General features: G+C 42.5%; 2 protein-coding genes across 5 annotated transcripts; both read right to left on the bottom strand.

Moving 5' to 3' along the window:
* Positions 1–1,010: 1,010 nt before the first annotated feature.
* On the bottom strand, positions 1,011–7,946 carry otud7b (OTU deubiquitinase 7B). Of its 2 annotated transcripts, XM_018739704.1 has the most exons (11): positions 7,868–7,946; positions 6,747–6,839; positions 6,335–6,538; positions 6,126–6,227; positions 4,798–4,925; positions 4,380–4,495; positions 4,081–4,208; positions 3,706–3,855; positions 3,324–3,438; positions 2,898–2,982; positions 1,011–2,442 (listed from the first exon to the last, which is right to left on the bottom strand). In XM_018739704.1, exons 1-11 carry the CDS (start codon positions 7,884–7,886, stop codon positions 1,162–1,164), a joined length of 2,421 nt encoding a protein of 806 aa, XP_018595220.1. In that variant the 5' UTR covers positions 7,887–7,946; the 3' UTR covers positions 1,011–1,161. The 2 variants fall into 2 exon arrangements, with proteins under 2 accessions (XP_018595220.1, XP_018595219.1); XM_018739703.1 differs by lacking the exon at positions 7,868–7,946 and having other exon boundaries at positions 6,747–6,929.
* Positions 7,947–9,200: 1,254 nt separating this feature from the next.
* On the bottom strand, positions 9,201–13,005 carry rbm8a (RNA binding motif protein 8A). Of its 3 annotated transcripts, none has more exons than XM_018739697.2 (7): positions 12,930–13,005; positions 12,623–12,829; positions 11,990–12,049; positions 11,718–11,795; positions 11,400–11,536; positions 10,725–10,861; positions 9,201–10,002 (listed from the first exon to the last, which is right to left on the bottom strand). In XM_018739697.2, exons 2-7 carry the CDS (start codon positions 12,687–12,689, stop codon positions 9,957–9,959), a joined length of 525 nt encoding a protein of 174 aa, XP_018595213.1. In that variant the 5' UTR covers positions 12,690–12,829; positions 12,930–13,005; the 3' UTR covers positions 9,201–9,956. The 3 variants fall into 3 exon arrangements, with proteins under 3 accessions (XP_018595213.1, XP_018595215.1, XP_018595214.1); XM_018739699.1 differs by having other exon boundaries at positions 12,623–12,737; positions 12,930–12,989; XM_018739698.2 differs by having other exon boundaries at positions 12,623–12,979.
* Positions 13,006–15,594: the final 2,589 nt, after the last annotated feature.

The following is a 15,594-nucleotide window of genomic DNA, read 5'->3' as shown; positions in this document are numbered from 1 at the left end:
AATACACCTCTTATTCAGTCTAAGGTGAATCAAGAGTCCCTTTTACCCCACACACACACACAAGCTTAAAATTTAAACTGGAATTAACAGTGGACATTCCAGATAAATATTTTAGCTCTATAGATAGTGCGAAAAACCCAGCACAGTGGCACAATGAGTAGCACTGCTGTCTCACAGCACCTGGGTGGTGCAAGAGAATGTGGGTTTGATCCCTGCTCAGTCTGTGTGGAGTTTGCATATTCTCCCCATGTCTGCATGGGTTTCCTCTCACCTTCCAAAGACATGTTTGGGTTTCCCCATAGTGTGTGTATGAGTGTCACTGAGTATTTCACTAATCCATGAATGAGTAACCCCTTGTAGTGTATCTAACAGTGTAGTCACCTTGGCGAATAAGGTGTGGGCTAGTAACACTACATAGTATCCCTTGTAAGTTGCTTTGGAGAAAAGTGTCTGCTAAATGTAATGTAAATACACCATATGTCCATATATGTAAGATTTCTCTGTTGAAAGATGGAACTGATGTATTTCAGAGAAAAATGTTTAAATGTCACTTCAAGTTAACAGGCCTATAAAAATACTACTTAAAAAACCTCATTCTAGAGTTCAGCTGCATTATTTTAATAGCTACTTTGGGCAATTTAATAATTGTCAATCTCAGGAACAAAGTAATGTTCCCCCATGCAGTCCTGCATTTAACTTTTTGAAGCACTGAATGGGAAGTGAAACAAAAGGTTTGATTTTAAGCAAATGGTACCCTCAACTTTATCAAGCACACATAGGACAGATTGCTGAAGACAGTTGGTAGCTGTACCTTTATTTTGTTCAATATTGCAAATACAGACTCAATACATCAGTAAATGTAAATAAGTTATGGCATTAGCCCTCACATAAAAACCAAGTTAAATTAGTGTGGGTTTGTGTAGAATGCCAACTGGTAATCTCAGCTACCAATCCCACTTGTATAAAAAGTTTAAAATCAGTCTATGCAATAGCAAACCCTAATATGCCTATCAAAAAAAAAAAAAAAATCTTCCCTTAATCAATGAAAAAAGTATTAAAAGTCAGAAATTCCACACAAGTACTTCTACTTGGTATAGCAGAATCAAAGGAATGCAATCCTCACAATTTGCATATACCACCATTTCAAACTGCAATATTTACTCAGGAGCTGTGAAAGTCTTGCTCCATGTCACTTCTCTTGAGCTCCTCCCGGTAGCAGCAAGAACAGTAATTTTTGGTCTCTGGATGCCCATAAAAGTTGCAGCTGGTCACTCTGCATTTTCTGGGCTGTGAGCCAGCTATGTCAGCTTTGCTGTCCAGGGAGCTGTGACTCATGGGAGGTTGACTGCTCTGATTGTCCCATGGGGTCTCCTGACAACTACTGCTATGGCTGCCTCTGGCATCAGCCTCCTGAATTGGCTCTGATGGACAATTGGAAGAATCTTCATCTGAGATGCAGTGCTGAATCTGAGGAAGATCTTGTGTGGGAGGGAAGTACTGGGAGAAGGTAGCACTGGATGGTACACCAAAGCAAAAAGAAGAGAAGCTGCCTGCCAACAGCTTACGCGTTACCATAAGACTGGTATGAACGAAAGGCATGAGGGAGAGCTGGGAAAATGGGACGATACTAGAATGGGTAGAAGGATAAATGCTGTTCAACACATGGGGATCAAATGAAGATGAGCAGTTGGTAGAACTGTCTTTTGGCATGTAGGAGAAGTCAAGCTTTGCGGTATCCTTTCTCACCTGTATCTCACTTGATGCCTCTTTTTGCTTTCTGTTCTGCCATGGTTCTTGTTCCACCTCCAAGCTCTCCTTAGCTGCCATGTACTGTTGGATCATTCCCTCCTGGTAAGGCTGATGACTGTAGGTGGAAAGCAGTGCAGCAAAAATGAAGCTCCTGTCACCCTTCATAGCAGCTTGGAGGATGCCCAAACTCAGCTTGATGACGTTCCCGTCTTCGCTGGGATACATCTCAGTGTTGTGTTCACAGCATGAAGGTGATGAGAGATGTCCAGAGATCTCAGGTTCCCTACCATCACCTTTGTCCCCTTTTAGTGAGCAATTATTTTCCTTCTCAGATTTCTCCTCAGATTTATCCCTGCTCCTGATCCCTCCCACTGTCTTCATCAATCCACCCATGTTCAGTATTTTGCTGCTCAGACTCCTCCTGAAGCCTCCTAATTTGTCAGTGACCAAGTTGACTTGTCTCATCTGCTTACCCTTTTTACAATGTGGCCCAGTCCTTGGAAAGCCCAGAGAATGGGAGCCTACATTGGTTTTTTCACTCTCACTGGCTTCAGCACCTCCATCCCCTTTACCAACTTCCAAGTGTCCACTGCAAGTGCTGCAAACAGATTCTGCATCCAACTTGGAGTCTATGGATTTATGGTCTTTGTCTCCAGTGGGAGCTGTTTGCTCAGCTGTGGTCATTGAGGTTTGCTGGGTAGACAGAGCAGGGGGGAGAGAAGGAAAAAAAAAAAAAAAAAAACTCTACATAAATCAGTCTTCCTTAAACTGTAGGTTATAATACTCACTTCTCCCAATTCCATCTTACTGATGCTAAAACAATCTCAACTGTTTCATTGTCTTTCATGTCAGCATGTTGACAGTTGTCAAGGTACATGTATATCCTTGTCACTGCAGTACCATTTACAGCAGTCACTTAAGTTCTGTGATCATCACCACTACAAAAATGAAATTTGCAGTGTTGCCCAATAGATTGGGCCACTTAAGCACAGTGCAGGATGTGGAATATCAGACCAGACCCCAAACACACTAAACAGATTTTAAGCAGTTATTTTGGTTGAAGAGGGAACATGTCACCAGAAGACCTTATGCTACACTTCACTCAATTTAATTTCACTCATCAGAAGGTATTAAGGGACTATGTTTACCTGCCAGTGATGTGACAGAGGCAGCCAAATAACATTCAAGTAGCTGTGTAACAGCTGTAGCTTTGCTTCCATGGACAGGGTCACACTGAAAGAAGCACAGAAGAACAGTTCACTACAGCCTCTTGCCTGAAACATGCTGATATTTCCCATGATTCACCACCATTTGTTTATTTTGAATTTAAACTTGCAAAAAGAATTTTGCACAGCTGACTTTCTCCATGCCCTAGTGAGCTTCAGTTCTAAACATACATAACTTGGGTTCATGATATAATGCCTAGATTCTTTTTTTCCTGGAATAATTAACCATTTCTCATTAGGTCAGGAATTTACCTCAAATTAACCTTGCACACTAGGACAGCTTGCCTTAGATGAGTTCCATTAAAAAAAAGCAAGGGCTACCCTGGACTCAGTCACACAACAGCCCACCTTTCTAGTGTCAAGTGTTTCTCATTGTCCTTGTCCCACTCCCATTCTTCACCAGGGTCCACGGCAAAATGAATGGGCAGCAGATTGTACTCTGAGTCCGTTAAGGGAATAGCAGCTATGAAAGTAACCAAAAGGAAAGAGGAGGGTCTACAGAGGTTGCCCAGGGTGCCCCTGCAGCCTAATTGGTAACACTTAGTACAATTTAAACATTTCAATTTGACATGCAGTATCACTGCATTCAACTTTTAAATTATTCTTACACTCACAGAAATGACAGGCTAGATTATACGCAACTATTCCCCCTCCAAGTTTTTGGATTAATGCAACACCCAAGAATGAAAAATTACAGCTCATGCAAAGGCAGTACTGTTAAACTTCCTACCATGTCTTTGGAAGCTGTCCTTCTGCTCAATGAAAGCCAGGGCAGAAAAGTGGCCGTTGTCATAAGCCAGCACAAGGGGTGTACTTTGGCATTCGATAGCAGGCACTTCCAATGGCAGGTAAATTCCCCCAAATGAGATGGGGGCAAAAGCTGATCAGGAAATTTAGGGGATACAAGCAACCATATTAGAGCCCTAATGCTGACTTGTTCAATCCATAAATACATTTGTTCAACAAATGAAACCTGAAAAGTTCTAAAGTTCTAAATTTTGCTCTGTCAAACTAGTGCGCAAAAAAAAAAAAAAAAAGTATTTCCATTTACAGTTGAGTGGTGAAATGACTTATTAGCAAGCAAGTCAAAATCTCACTGTCTTACCCTCCCCTTCAGAATCCTTTAACATGGTGTCAGCCACAACTATAATGGGCCTCCGCATTACATGAGCCAGGACAAACACATGAAACTCCTCCAAACTCTCATAAATTGGCATCTCTGAAGACTTCACCCTGCTGACAAGAGAATAATACCAGACCAAGGAGAACTTGAACTGGCAAGAGGATGACACTGTCTCTTGCCAGCTATTTTCAGTACATAAAAATCCCAAAACAGCTGGTTTAATACAACACTGATTACAAAGATCTCTATTCAACACTTAAAACAGAAAGGGTCTACTGTACTCAGCCTGCATGCTGTCATAGCTGCCACTGTGCTGCATCTTGGGCTCACTGGACGCTAGCTTCAGCAGCTCATTCCACTCCTTCTGCCACTCCTCCTCTGTGAGCAACAAGCCCAACTACACACACACACACACACACACACACACACACACACACACACACACACACACACACACACACACACACCATCTTTAGTAAACAGTATCTTAAAGGGAAATACTACATTCAAACAAGCTAAAAAGTATACTCCATATATGGACCAGAAAGTAGGTCTAACACCCAACTGCTATAAAAGATACCATCTTAACAGGTTTTTTGAAACAGGGCTTTTTTTTTTTCCCCACCATCTAGTAGAAGCAACATTATTGCTAGAAATCAGTTTCAAAGGAAAATCTGGTTTATGCGAGATGCTGCGCACTTCTCTGTTCTGTTGCGTTTGCTGCCATCTCCAGCGGCGCCTCAGTGCCTCTCTCTTCAGGCCATGGTCCATCTGTGCATGCAGGGATTTCCTCAGTGTCAAGTCCCTGTCTTGGATGCCCCATATGCCTGCAAGGGTAGACAGAGTGGACACTAGGCATAATAGTCCATTAACTTCTTGCTTACTAGTTGAACTGTGGCTTCAATCAGATATCTAAAGTGGTATCACAAATGCAATACCACAAATGGTATAAGCATCAAGCATACAGGTTGTGTTAAGGACTTAGGTGTATTGTTGGATGGAAATCTCTTTTTTGTCTCATAACACATTGGCTAGGTCATGCTTCCTTCAGCTGAGAAACAGCTAAATTCCTGTGTAGGCAAGATGCTGAGAAACTGGTTTATGCTTTTATTTCAAGTAGGCTGGACTGTTGTAATCCTTTACTATCTGGATGTCTGTACCAGACTATCCAGGCTATAGTTGGTACAAAATGCTGCTGTGGGAATTGTCACTAGAACTAGGAAGTGCTACCATATATCCAGTATTTAAATTGCTGCACTGACTCCTGGTTAGACTCTTGTCCAGATCTTATTGTGGGGAAGTGATGATCAAGAAGAAATTGTTAGTTCTTTTTCATTTAAAGAAATTAGACAACTTAATACAGAGGGGGGACAAACAGGGGAATTACATTTTAGTGATATGCCCAAGTGAACATTTAAGTCTTCAATCTGGATTCAAAGGCTGAGACTGATGGGGCATTTGACAGTAACTGGTAGAATATTCTACAGTTTTGGTACTCTAAAGGTGGACCCTGCTACTGAGGTCTTATTGATCACAGGTACTTTAAGGTAACCTGCATTCAGTAAACAAAAGTATTGTCTTGGAATGTTAATCAGTCTCACAAAGGTAAGCCAGAGCAATGCCATGTATTGCCTTATAGCTTAGAAGTAGGATTTTAAAATCAACTCTAATAGCATGGTGAACTAGGAAAATCAAGTCATAGAGCAATAATACTATGACCTGTAAACTGACAGTCTTGTTCAATCTAGAACACCCAGTTAGGAGGGGTGAGCAGCCACTAGCACTTAGACCTCCAGATGTCTCCCCCCCCCCCTTTTTACTTTCAGTTGGGAGTTTTCGGTTCCTTTCCTCTGTGGCCAGCAGGCACACTTATAACATTAAGAAATGCACTAATATGTGTTACACTAGTCTTTAATCTTTTTTTTTTTTTTTTTTTTGGTTTCTTTGCCCTTTTGCCTTTGTTAGGTGCTCTGTCACAGAAGAAATTAAATTGAAAGTTTTAGCTTTTTTAGAGGCAGGAGACTTACTCATTGAGGCTGCATGTAGAAGGCAATTTCCATCTCCCCTTGTGACCAGAGGCAACAGTCTCTGGCAACTGGCGCCAACACGCGTCCACCAATTCAGTCGGCCTAAAGACACAAGGAAAGGGTCAGCCCACCGATTCCCCCCCCCTTTGGTTCCTTCTAAGGAAGTAGCCGCCACAGTACTGCCAATACAAGTAGAAATCCAGCATTACCTGCATTTTCCAAGGCTGTCATTGTAGACTGCTCGATAAGATCTGAAGCAAAGTCCCAGACATCATCTGGGTACATAGAGTGGTTGGGTACGTGGAAGGTACCGAGAGCGGTATCTGGCAATGGTGGACCGCCACTGCCATCTGTGCCAGAAATTTGGGTCTGTGCCATGCCATGAGAGATGGGACTGTTGCTGGTTGGGGTGACTTGCACCGGATTACAAGATAAATGGAAAAGCAGAAAGTGTGAACGATGGGCGAAAGACAGAAAAGCAAAAGATGCAACAACATTAGACTAAAACCAACTTGCAGAGAAACATCATCATGATCATGTAAGAGAAGATAATGTCTTATGATCACAACTGAGTCCTAACATATTTTAATAGTACAAAAGTAACTTGCACCAGTGTTCCACCTTTTATTGGACCGGCGACCCGATGGGGACGCGAGGCGGATTCCATCGGTCTCATCTCCTTCTCGGCAGCGTCCTGTCCAGTCGTCTCCGAGTCTGAAACCATAAGCTCCTGTGTATACACCTTCGAAGCAGCGCCCACATTCCCACGTTTCTCTCGATACAGCAACAAGGAAGCGTCCATCGGAACATGCATTTAGAGAAATGACAACCACGCAGCGAGAGAAACGCACTCGGCACGTGATCACCGGCGCGCGCCCGAGCCACGCGCGCCCGAGACCCGCTTCAGGCGCTGCAGTCCCGCCGAGGGGCCCCGCGCTCCGCCGCAGCTGCTCCTCCTCATCTAAGGAGGTCCGTTTACGTCAAAACTCACTTTACTATTGAGGATGACAGCGCGTGGAGGGAAATTATAGAAATTGTAAAATCTAGAACGTATTCGGCAGTTTTACTTACATCCTCCCCTGTATTCATTTTATCAGGCGAGTTTATCGAAGAGCGGTAAAACCGTAGACACTGAGTGACTGTGTCACACATCGTTGTCTCAGAAATTCATCAACTGTCTGTAGCCTACCGGGTGAGTTTTGTCACGTTACTTTATTCTGACCACCCTTGTCCCCTTAATGCTTGATGTAAAAAGACATTGCACAGATAACAAGACCAGGAGAGCAGCAATAATATTGCCAGGCTGCTGTTGTGTAGCAGTCCAGCCTTCCTTCGTTTACGGCTCCATTGACGACTCGTCGAGCTGAGGACTGTTCGTTCTGTTGGACTGGATTGCACCAATACCGAATACACGCATCATCTTCGTCGAAACATGAAGAGTGTTCTGTTCAAATTTAATAACCAGCTGGTGAAAATATTATCTAGAGTCAAATTCTCGCAGTTTTTTTTTGAACAATAAAATAAACAATTATGTGTTTTGCGGCTGGCTTGTTGTTAGGAAAGTTTAAACAGTCTAGCTGTGGCTGTGTGTCTGTCTTGCATTTCTGCCTTTTTTAATTTAACTTGTGTATCACTGCAGAACCTGACTAGAAAACTTTGAGAGTTAACTTTAAACTCTATCAAGTCGCTTAATTACTTCGGAGGACCTCCAAGTGTAAGAGTTACCTAGTCGATGATCTCACCTGGCAGCTGCATACTCATAATAACGGCTCAAGTGCCCTTCTGGAGTAAAGAGATGTTGCAATACCTGCTAAAGGGAAACCAGACCTCCACCCAGACTCTTATCAAGCTAGAACCGCCCACCGGAAGCTCTAATTGACCAATCAGCGAAAAGTCAGTGATTACTGCAAAACCAACTATCAGATGGATTTTTTGCGAATTGAACATGCTTCCTATCCAATAAACAGTGACATTAGGAGGTTTTTCAATATATCAGATATTAGTGAAATTCCAATAACCACTAGCTAAAGGACATTCTTTTTAATTGCTAATTTCACCAGTGCTTTTATATCACTTTCAGTATTGTCCACTGTGCACATTTTCACAAGAGCCATTCAGCATTGTGAATAAGGACCTTGCTATCTGCACCACAGTAGCAGAGATGATACAACCTCTTATGTTGTAAGGCCTTGTCCTTAACCACTGTGCTGCCTAGCACTATTGTTCTGGACTGATGTAGTTATACACACACACATCATCTGAACTGCTTGTCCCATACGGGGTCGCAGGGAGCCAGAGCCTAACCCAGCAACACAGGGCGTAAGGCCGGAGGGGGAGGAGACACACCCAGGACGGGACGCCAGTCCGTCACAAGGCACCCCAAGCGGGACTCGAACCCCAGACCCACCAGAAAGCAGGACCCGGTCCAACCTACTGCGCCCCCCATTGATGTAGTTATAAAGACACCCAAATGCATTATTTTGACAACAACTGGTTTCATATGGGCAGGAGGGCACAGTGGGTTGGACCGGGTTCTGCTCTGCGGTGGGTCTGGGGTTCGAATCCTGCTTGGGGTGCCTTCCGACAGACTGGCGTCCCGGCCTGGGCGTGTCCCCTCCCCCTCCGGCCCTACGCCCTGTGTTGCCGGGTTAGGCTCTGGCTCCCCGCGACCCCGTATGAGACAAGCGGTTCAGATGGGGTGTGTGTGTGTGTGTGTGTGGGGGGGGTTTCATATGATCAAATTAAGCATAAGTCTAAAGATGTCTGAAACCTGTTTCTAAATGCCTGAAATGCTGATTCCTAGTCTGAGCCGTGCTGTCTATTTTGTCCCCTTTCTGACATGAGGTGTGGATATTCCTGGAAGTGATGGCAGACTGGTAAGGCTGAGAAGGAAACAGACTGAACTCATCTTAGATTTCCACTTCAAGCAAAGGTACACTGGTGCTCAGTGCAGTTGATATCATATTCTTCTTAGTGAGTACTAGTACTACAGACTAGTTCGCTGTGCCGTTAATCTCATTGGAGAGGTGAGCAGCATTTTAAATCACATCTTTGAGTCAGGCGGTATGTCAGTCTTAATCTTTATTGTGTCAAAGCTATGTTGATGATCCTCAGCTCTTGTACCTTTCGGTATTTCCTGGGGGTGGTTTGCACTGTCTGTATGTTGAAGATGGCTTTCACTTGTTAGGGGAAATCAAGCTGACCAGTGAAGTTTCCTACAGTACCTGTTCATGTTTATAATATTTTCAAAATACAGTTGACCCAATTAGATATAAAGAGGAAAGGAAATAAAAAAACTACTTTAATGTAAAAGGGTTTGTGCAAACCAAATCTTTCTTAATTATCACAGACATTTTGTATTGAAGTTAATAATATTCAGTAGGATATATTATGGATCATTTCATTAGTCCTGTTCAAAACACACAAACAATGTGGCTAGGGGTCACTTTAACACAGACTTAGGCTCATTAATAAAGCCTTTGGTCCGACACAAACATGCAGTCCATTTCTTTGTAATTACAAAAAGAATGGCATGACTTTACTCTAACAAACAGTAACACCCTTCTTATTCAGCTTAATAAAACTCTCAAGGCAAAGAAGACTGACCATTTTCATCTGGGTGATAAACATACACATCAAAAACACGTTAGCCAGTAAAAACTGAAATATTTCCAAAATACAGCGAACAACAATATCTTAATTGCCAAGAAATAAACAGTAATAAAATCCCCTGTAACAGGGAAAGTTCATTATCGCAAACAGAAATATTCCTGCCATTATGTCATTGACTGGTGGATGTGCCTTGAGCAAAACTGCAGCTAGAGCCTCAGATCAGCGTCGTCTTCTGTCAGGACTTCTGCTGCGTCTTCGCCCACCCCTGTGTAAGACATGGAAAAAACCCTCCATTTATATCTGAGAATCACTTTGACAATTTTTCCCGGTATTTTCTATTTTTTTTAAAAAATGACTTTATTCACAAGCCACTAAGCAGAGAAAGAAAAATACACCTCAAGAATGGAATTTACTACAGTGTTCAAAAACCAGATACTACTTCTAAATAACCATTACTTCAAAGTCAAAAGACCTATGTGTTTCGGACTCTGTTCAATATTTCTAAAAATGTCTCAGCTTCAGCGCATTTTTAGTTTAGTAAAAGAGAGGATTGCTATAATAGTCCTCAGTAAAAATGGTTGTTGGATGGTACAAACCTTTAACTGTTTTGAAACCCTGAGTGAGGGGGAAAAGAACATAGCATATAAAAATATTAAATTATGTACTGTAAACTTTTGATCCTAAGCTTTTGCTCAATATATCTGGACATATTTAATTTCTCAGTATACCTTCTCTACCTATATGCTATTGTGACCATTTCTTGTTCATAAAACCAATTAAAAAATAAAAATAAAGAGTAGCTATATGAATCTGTTTTTGTATTAGCTTATTATATTAAAAGGGACCTAAGAACTCAGTGGTGCCTAGTTCTTCAGTACTTATTGTATTAAAAGGAGCAGTCTATTTCTTAAATGGTGTGTCATTATGAAAATGTAAATGCAAAAATGAAACATGCATAAATATTTATTGTCAATCAGCTGTGCTCACCTTTTCTTGCTTTTAGGAGGTCCTCGCACAAACCCCCAATCCACACTAATAGGCTGCCCCATTAGGTCTTGGCCATTCAGTCCCTCCATTGCAGCCAGGGCCTCTTTGTATGTTTCATACTCCACCAGTGCATATCCCTGCAACACAATAACACAGTCAACTGCATGACCAAAAATGTAAAAAGCTGGAAAATTAATATAACTTTTATATTTGTATCAGTTTCATCAGCCATGCATTTAGAGAAAATACTGTACAATTATTCCTTAGTGTTTAATGTAATGTGAAGAGGGTATCACTTTACAGTCTTCAAACTGAATGTGAGTACAATTCAAGCCATGTCTGACGAGTTAATGACACCCTGCTGCAGATCTTTCTCAACAGAGGACCAGCAGGAAGTGTAGTGGTGAGCTGCTGCCTTTCCCTTGAAGGACCTAGGTTCAAAGCCCTGTTCCTGCTTTGCTAACCCTAAGCTAGGTACTTAGTCTAAATTGCTCCGGGTGTATAAACTGGCAAATCGTTACAAGCCTCTTGACACCAAGATGCTTTTGAGAAAACTGTCAGCTAAATGAATAAATAATGACATTGGGGGTACAAAAGACCTTTTACTGTGCAGTTTGATCCATTCAAAATCACACAAAGAACTCAGTGATGTCTAGTGTAACCACTGCCACTTACTTTGAGGTAGCCTGTTCTTCGGTCCAGGTTCAGGTGTAAGTTCTTGATCTCCCCAAACTCAGCAAACTTGTCATGGATATCCTCTTCTGTGGCTTCCTCGTGTACCCCAGTTACAAAAAGGATCCAGCCCTCTACAGCTGAAGAACCAAAAAAATAAAAGCTTATATATTAATGATGCCCTCACTGATGCTGCCATCATTCAAATAAGGACAAATATTTTCTAACAATATTTAACAAAAAATTGTGACTTTTCATTTATCAGACTGGTACTACTTTGTTCCAAGGTACCATGACTCTAATAATTTTCTCTACACGTACATCTCTGAGGGCCTGGTTCATCACCCTCTTGCTCCACAGTGTCATAGTCTTCCCTCCCTCTGGACCTTGCTCCTGCATCTGAGAACATCAAAAGACAGAATTATACTTTCCTGTTCAATATGAAATTTCAAACATTAAACAAGCACAGTAATGAATGCAATGTGAGATAAATATTTAAGACAGTACTGAAAAATGGATAAATTTCTTCAAGTGCAATGAACTAACAAAATGTATTCAGGGAATTGGGTACACACTGCACAAAGAATACTTACCAGTCCCAAAACCTCGCCCCTTTCTCTTCTTTGCTTTTTCTTTTAACTTGTGAATGCTGTCTGAAAGAAAGAAAATTGTACATTGCAATGATAAACAGCACAATAAAATGACAATGTTGGCTGATTATACTTCCACCAGTTAAAAAAAAAAGATTTTAAACATTCTAAAATAACTGTTGGACAAATCACAAACAATGAGCATCACTTCTCATGTTTAAAGCTGGACAGCAACTGATAATGTCTAAAGTGTGTGTAATGTTTTAAGAGGAGGCAGAGGGCAGTAGGGATCCTCCAGCTGTACCCTTTTGAGACATGTATTATTAACAAAACTTTCTGTAAATATTACCAAAGAATAAAAATGTGTAAGGAAATTGTCATTTAAGTTAGTTACTTCTGAAAGCTAGTATGAAAAATAATCTAATACATTCAAGATACACAGGACAAAGAAAAATGGGCAAAGATTCCTTAGATTTGGTATTCAGTAAGTGCAACGGATTTAGCTAGGACCTAGGTGAAACCAGATTTCGAATGAGTGATAGTACTGCTTAAATTTTATCCTTGAAAAAAATGAAGAAAACTAGGCTTCCAACTGTTTTTGATGACGTGGATGCAAGGCAACAGCGGCATTCTCACCGTCGCCATCCTCGTCCATAGGGAAGTCCTCCCCGCCGGCTTCATGCAGGTCAAGCACGTCCGCCATAATAGGGCTCTTTCTGGACAGGAACCGGTCCGCGTGCTGCTGGGGTCCCTGCTGCAAAGCGCGGGGCTCTTGAGGCGGTAGCGAAGCAAGCTCGGGCTTAAAAAAAAATAGCTGAGCCGAGCTTAGCTCTCCTCTGTCAGCTACACAAACGAGAACGAAACGACGCACATGTATCAAACTGTTTTCACCGAGCGCAACAGAACGTTTGATTATAGAATAATGAATTGTTTAACAACAAACCTTTCACGAGAATGAGATGAATCCTATCACACTAACGAAAATGACACTCCGAACTGCGCAGGAAGTTGCGTCACTGGTCATGTGACAACGCCACTAGCCAATAGAAGAGGATCTAGGTTGACTACTCTGAAAGTGTCGATTTTGAATACCGTAATTAATAGTATACTATATAGTATATTAATTAAGCAATAGTAAAAACTGTAACCGTCATGCTGATGCAATATATTGTTTAATACTGTCATATCTGACTGGACAAAACAGTACATTTGAACTCTTCCAGGTGATTCTCTTGTCAGGTTTTTGACAGTAAGTTGGTAGCTTCTTCTCCTGTACACAGGCATGGTAGTGACCCTCAACCCCAGTTTGTTTCTCATAGGTCCAGTCTTGAGGAAGGGAAACAACACCTGCAATATCTGCCAATAAACCTCAGACAGACCTGAAGTCCCCTTGCTTTCAACATCAAGGAAAACTTCAGACCCTTGTTGGAATCAGTGCAGACCCTCTAACCCCTTCAATTCTTTCCACCCTCACCTGAAGTACAGCAGAAAAATGGTTAAAGAACACAGATAAGGTCTTCACCCTGTTCTTTTACTCAGCTTTTTTTTTTTTAACTGGAGGTCTAGGCCCAGTAGAGGTGATGTCACCCTCAGCACTACCTCCACTTATACCCTCTCCCTGCTTTCCCTGTTCTACTGTAATATTCTTCAGTAAGTCCTCAAAATACAAGTTTGCCCCCATCAGGAATACATTTAGGCTATACTGTGAGAACCTCTACTCAGTGTCAGAACATGCGACATAGTCTGTGCTTTTTAAGCCGCTCTCATGCTAGGAGATATCTACCTTTTTGTTTCTTTTTGGTGCCGAAAAACACTCCCGATTATACCCACCCTTCTGTGGAAGGAATAGCTAAGCATACTGATCTAGTCTTGGTGGTAGGCAGCATGAGAGTCAACTCAACTGCAGCAGCGACCTGCACGCCAGTGGGGCGGAGTTGGACAACTGAGATGAAGAGAACAAACTGGGGGAAAAAAAAACAAAACACCCCGAGAGGATTTAAGACAGATGGTCCGTATGGGAAATAATCACATGAATAATAATGAGCCCTCATTCTGAAACATTTTATTTATTTCATAAAAAATAAGGGAATTCTACTTTAAAATATATGAATTTCCGAAAACGTTCAACTTCTGAGCCGCAGAGTCTTGCCCCGCGGACAGGGAGTGCAGTCGAGCCCCTCGATGTCCCGGAAACCGTCGTCCACGATGCGCTCCGAGCAGCGGCTGCAGAAGCGGTGTCCGCACGGAAAGCGCGCGAGCGGCCGTCGCCGGGGGATCCGGCCACAGTGCTGACACGTGCGCGTCTCCGCTGAGCTGGCGGGAGGGGTCGACAGCGCCCCCGGTTGCGAGGGCACGGCGAGCGCACTGAAAAACAGCACGGAGAGGATGCGGGTTGAAAAGACGAGCACACGCCTGTTGTCAGTGGAGATCTGGAAGTTACAATTCGAGCTGAGAATGAAATGCAAAGCAGGACAGAACGGATATCGAAAGGAGCGCGCGGCTTCACCTGTTGCGCGAGGCTCGCCGTTTCGCCGCGGGGCAGCAGAGCAGGAGCGCCGGCGCTTTCCAGAAGCCGGTTAGCGGGCAGCGGCTGCTTCGCATACTTTTGGCTGGTTAAGACGGTCAAAGTAAAACTACGTGTGGAGAACCGAGAGTGAAATATCAGCTGTATTTAATAAATTCAAAATCTAACCCAGCAAGTCTTAAATGAACCGTGACATGGACACGGCGGTGGTTCGTTACGTCAAAGCGGACCTAATTGGAAAGTAATGTAAATGTTCATTGGTATATATAATTATCAGCATCGTTGGGTGTCTTCATTTCGCCCGTTCTTTCCTTAAAAATTTTTGTTCCGTTTTACAATCTCTAAAGACAAGTACATCAAAGTCAAACTAATGGGGCGTGACCCCCCCCCCCCCCCCCCCCCGAGCGATTTTACACAACACTTGCAGAGAATGCGAGGCCACATGAAACAGTCATGGACTTTTGAAAGGTGCTTGAAAACAAATATGAAACATGCAGTTCTTAAGACATCGCTTCATAATTTTCTAAACTTTTTAATCTACTGGGACGCGGTGGTACATTTTGCGTCAAACCGCCGAAACCTTGTCGGACCACCGGAGGGCGACACGTGCCCGTAGATAGAAGTAGTTGTTTGCGTTCGGGAGCGTATTTGCCACTTTTTAATTTTCATAGCCATTTTTTTTCTTTTGAACATTAGAATGTGTACATTTTTCTTATTCCTTTAAATGTACCTGTTGTCATATATCGGTTACGGGCTCTTGGCTCCCAGCAGGTCGCACACCATTGTGTGTGTGTGTGTGTGTTTCCCCGAGAGCCTTTCACAGAGCAGCGCGGCAGACTATGACTTGTTGTCAGTTTCAACACCAAGAACAACAAAATCACTAGTCTTCCACACTGCAGTGGACCGACATCATTATGCGGGTGAATATGACTGGGCACAGATGAATCACTTGCTTTTTAAAGGGTTTCCTTTCACTGAGTTCTTCATCAATAAATGGTTCTTGTGCTTGAACATCAAGCCTACAGTAAAACATGTACTGTACCCCAAGGCACAAAGAAAGACCACTCTTTCATTAAGCCTAATC

The sequence above is a fragment of the Scleropages formosus genome, chromosome 18 (genome assembly GCF_900964775.1).
Source record: "Scleropages formosus chromosome 18, fSclFor1.1, whole genome shotgun sequence".
NCBI classification, from domain to species: domain Eukaryota; kingdom Metazoa; phylum Chordata; class Actinopteri; order Osteoglossiformes; family Osteoglossidae; genus Scleropages; species Scleropages formosus.
The sequence above is the reverse complement of the archived record's forward strand: the minus strand, read 5'-3'. Positions and strand labels throughout refer to the sequence as shown.

What these genes read in the sequence shown, in the direction of transcription:
- otud7b (XM_018739703.1), bottom strand. Translation starts at nt 6,927, where the DNA reads ATGGACGCTTCCTTGTTGCTGTATCGAGAGAAACGTGGGAATGTGGGC. An exon ending in AAACGCAACAGAACAGAGAA is followed by an intron (nt 4,496 to 4,797) that starts GTGCGCAGCATC and finishes GTGTGTGTGTAG; the next exon opens with TTGGGCTTGTTGCTCACAGA. An exon ending in CTCTGTCACATCACTGGCAG is followed by an intron (nt 2,443 to 2,897) that starts GTAAACATAGTC and finishes CTGTCTACCCAG; the next exon opens with CAAACCTCAATGACCACAGC.
- rbm8a (XM_018739697.2), bottom strand. Translation starts at nt 12,689, where the DNA reads ATGGCGGACGTGCTTGACCTGCATGAAGCCGGCGGGGAGGACTTCCCT. An exon ending in GAAGAACAGGCTACCTCAAA is followed by an intron (nt 10,862 to 11,399) that starts GTAAGTGGCAGT and finishes ATTGTGTTGCAG; the next exon opens with GGATATGCACTGGTGGAGTA. An exon ending in CCTCCTAAAAGCAAGAAAAG is followed by an intron (nt 10,003 to 10,724) that starts GTGAGCACAGCT and finishes TGTCTTACACAG; the next exon opens with GGGTGGGCGAAGACGCAGCA.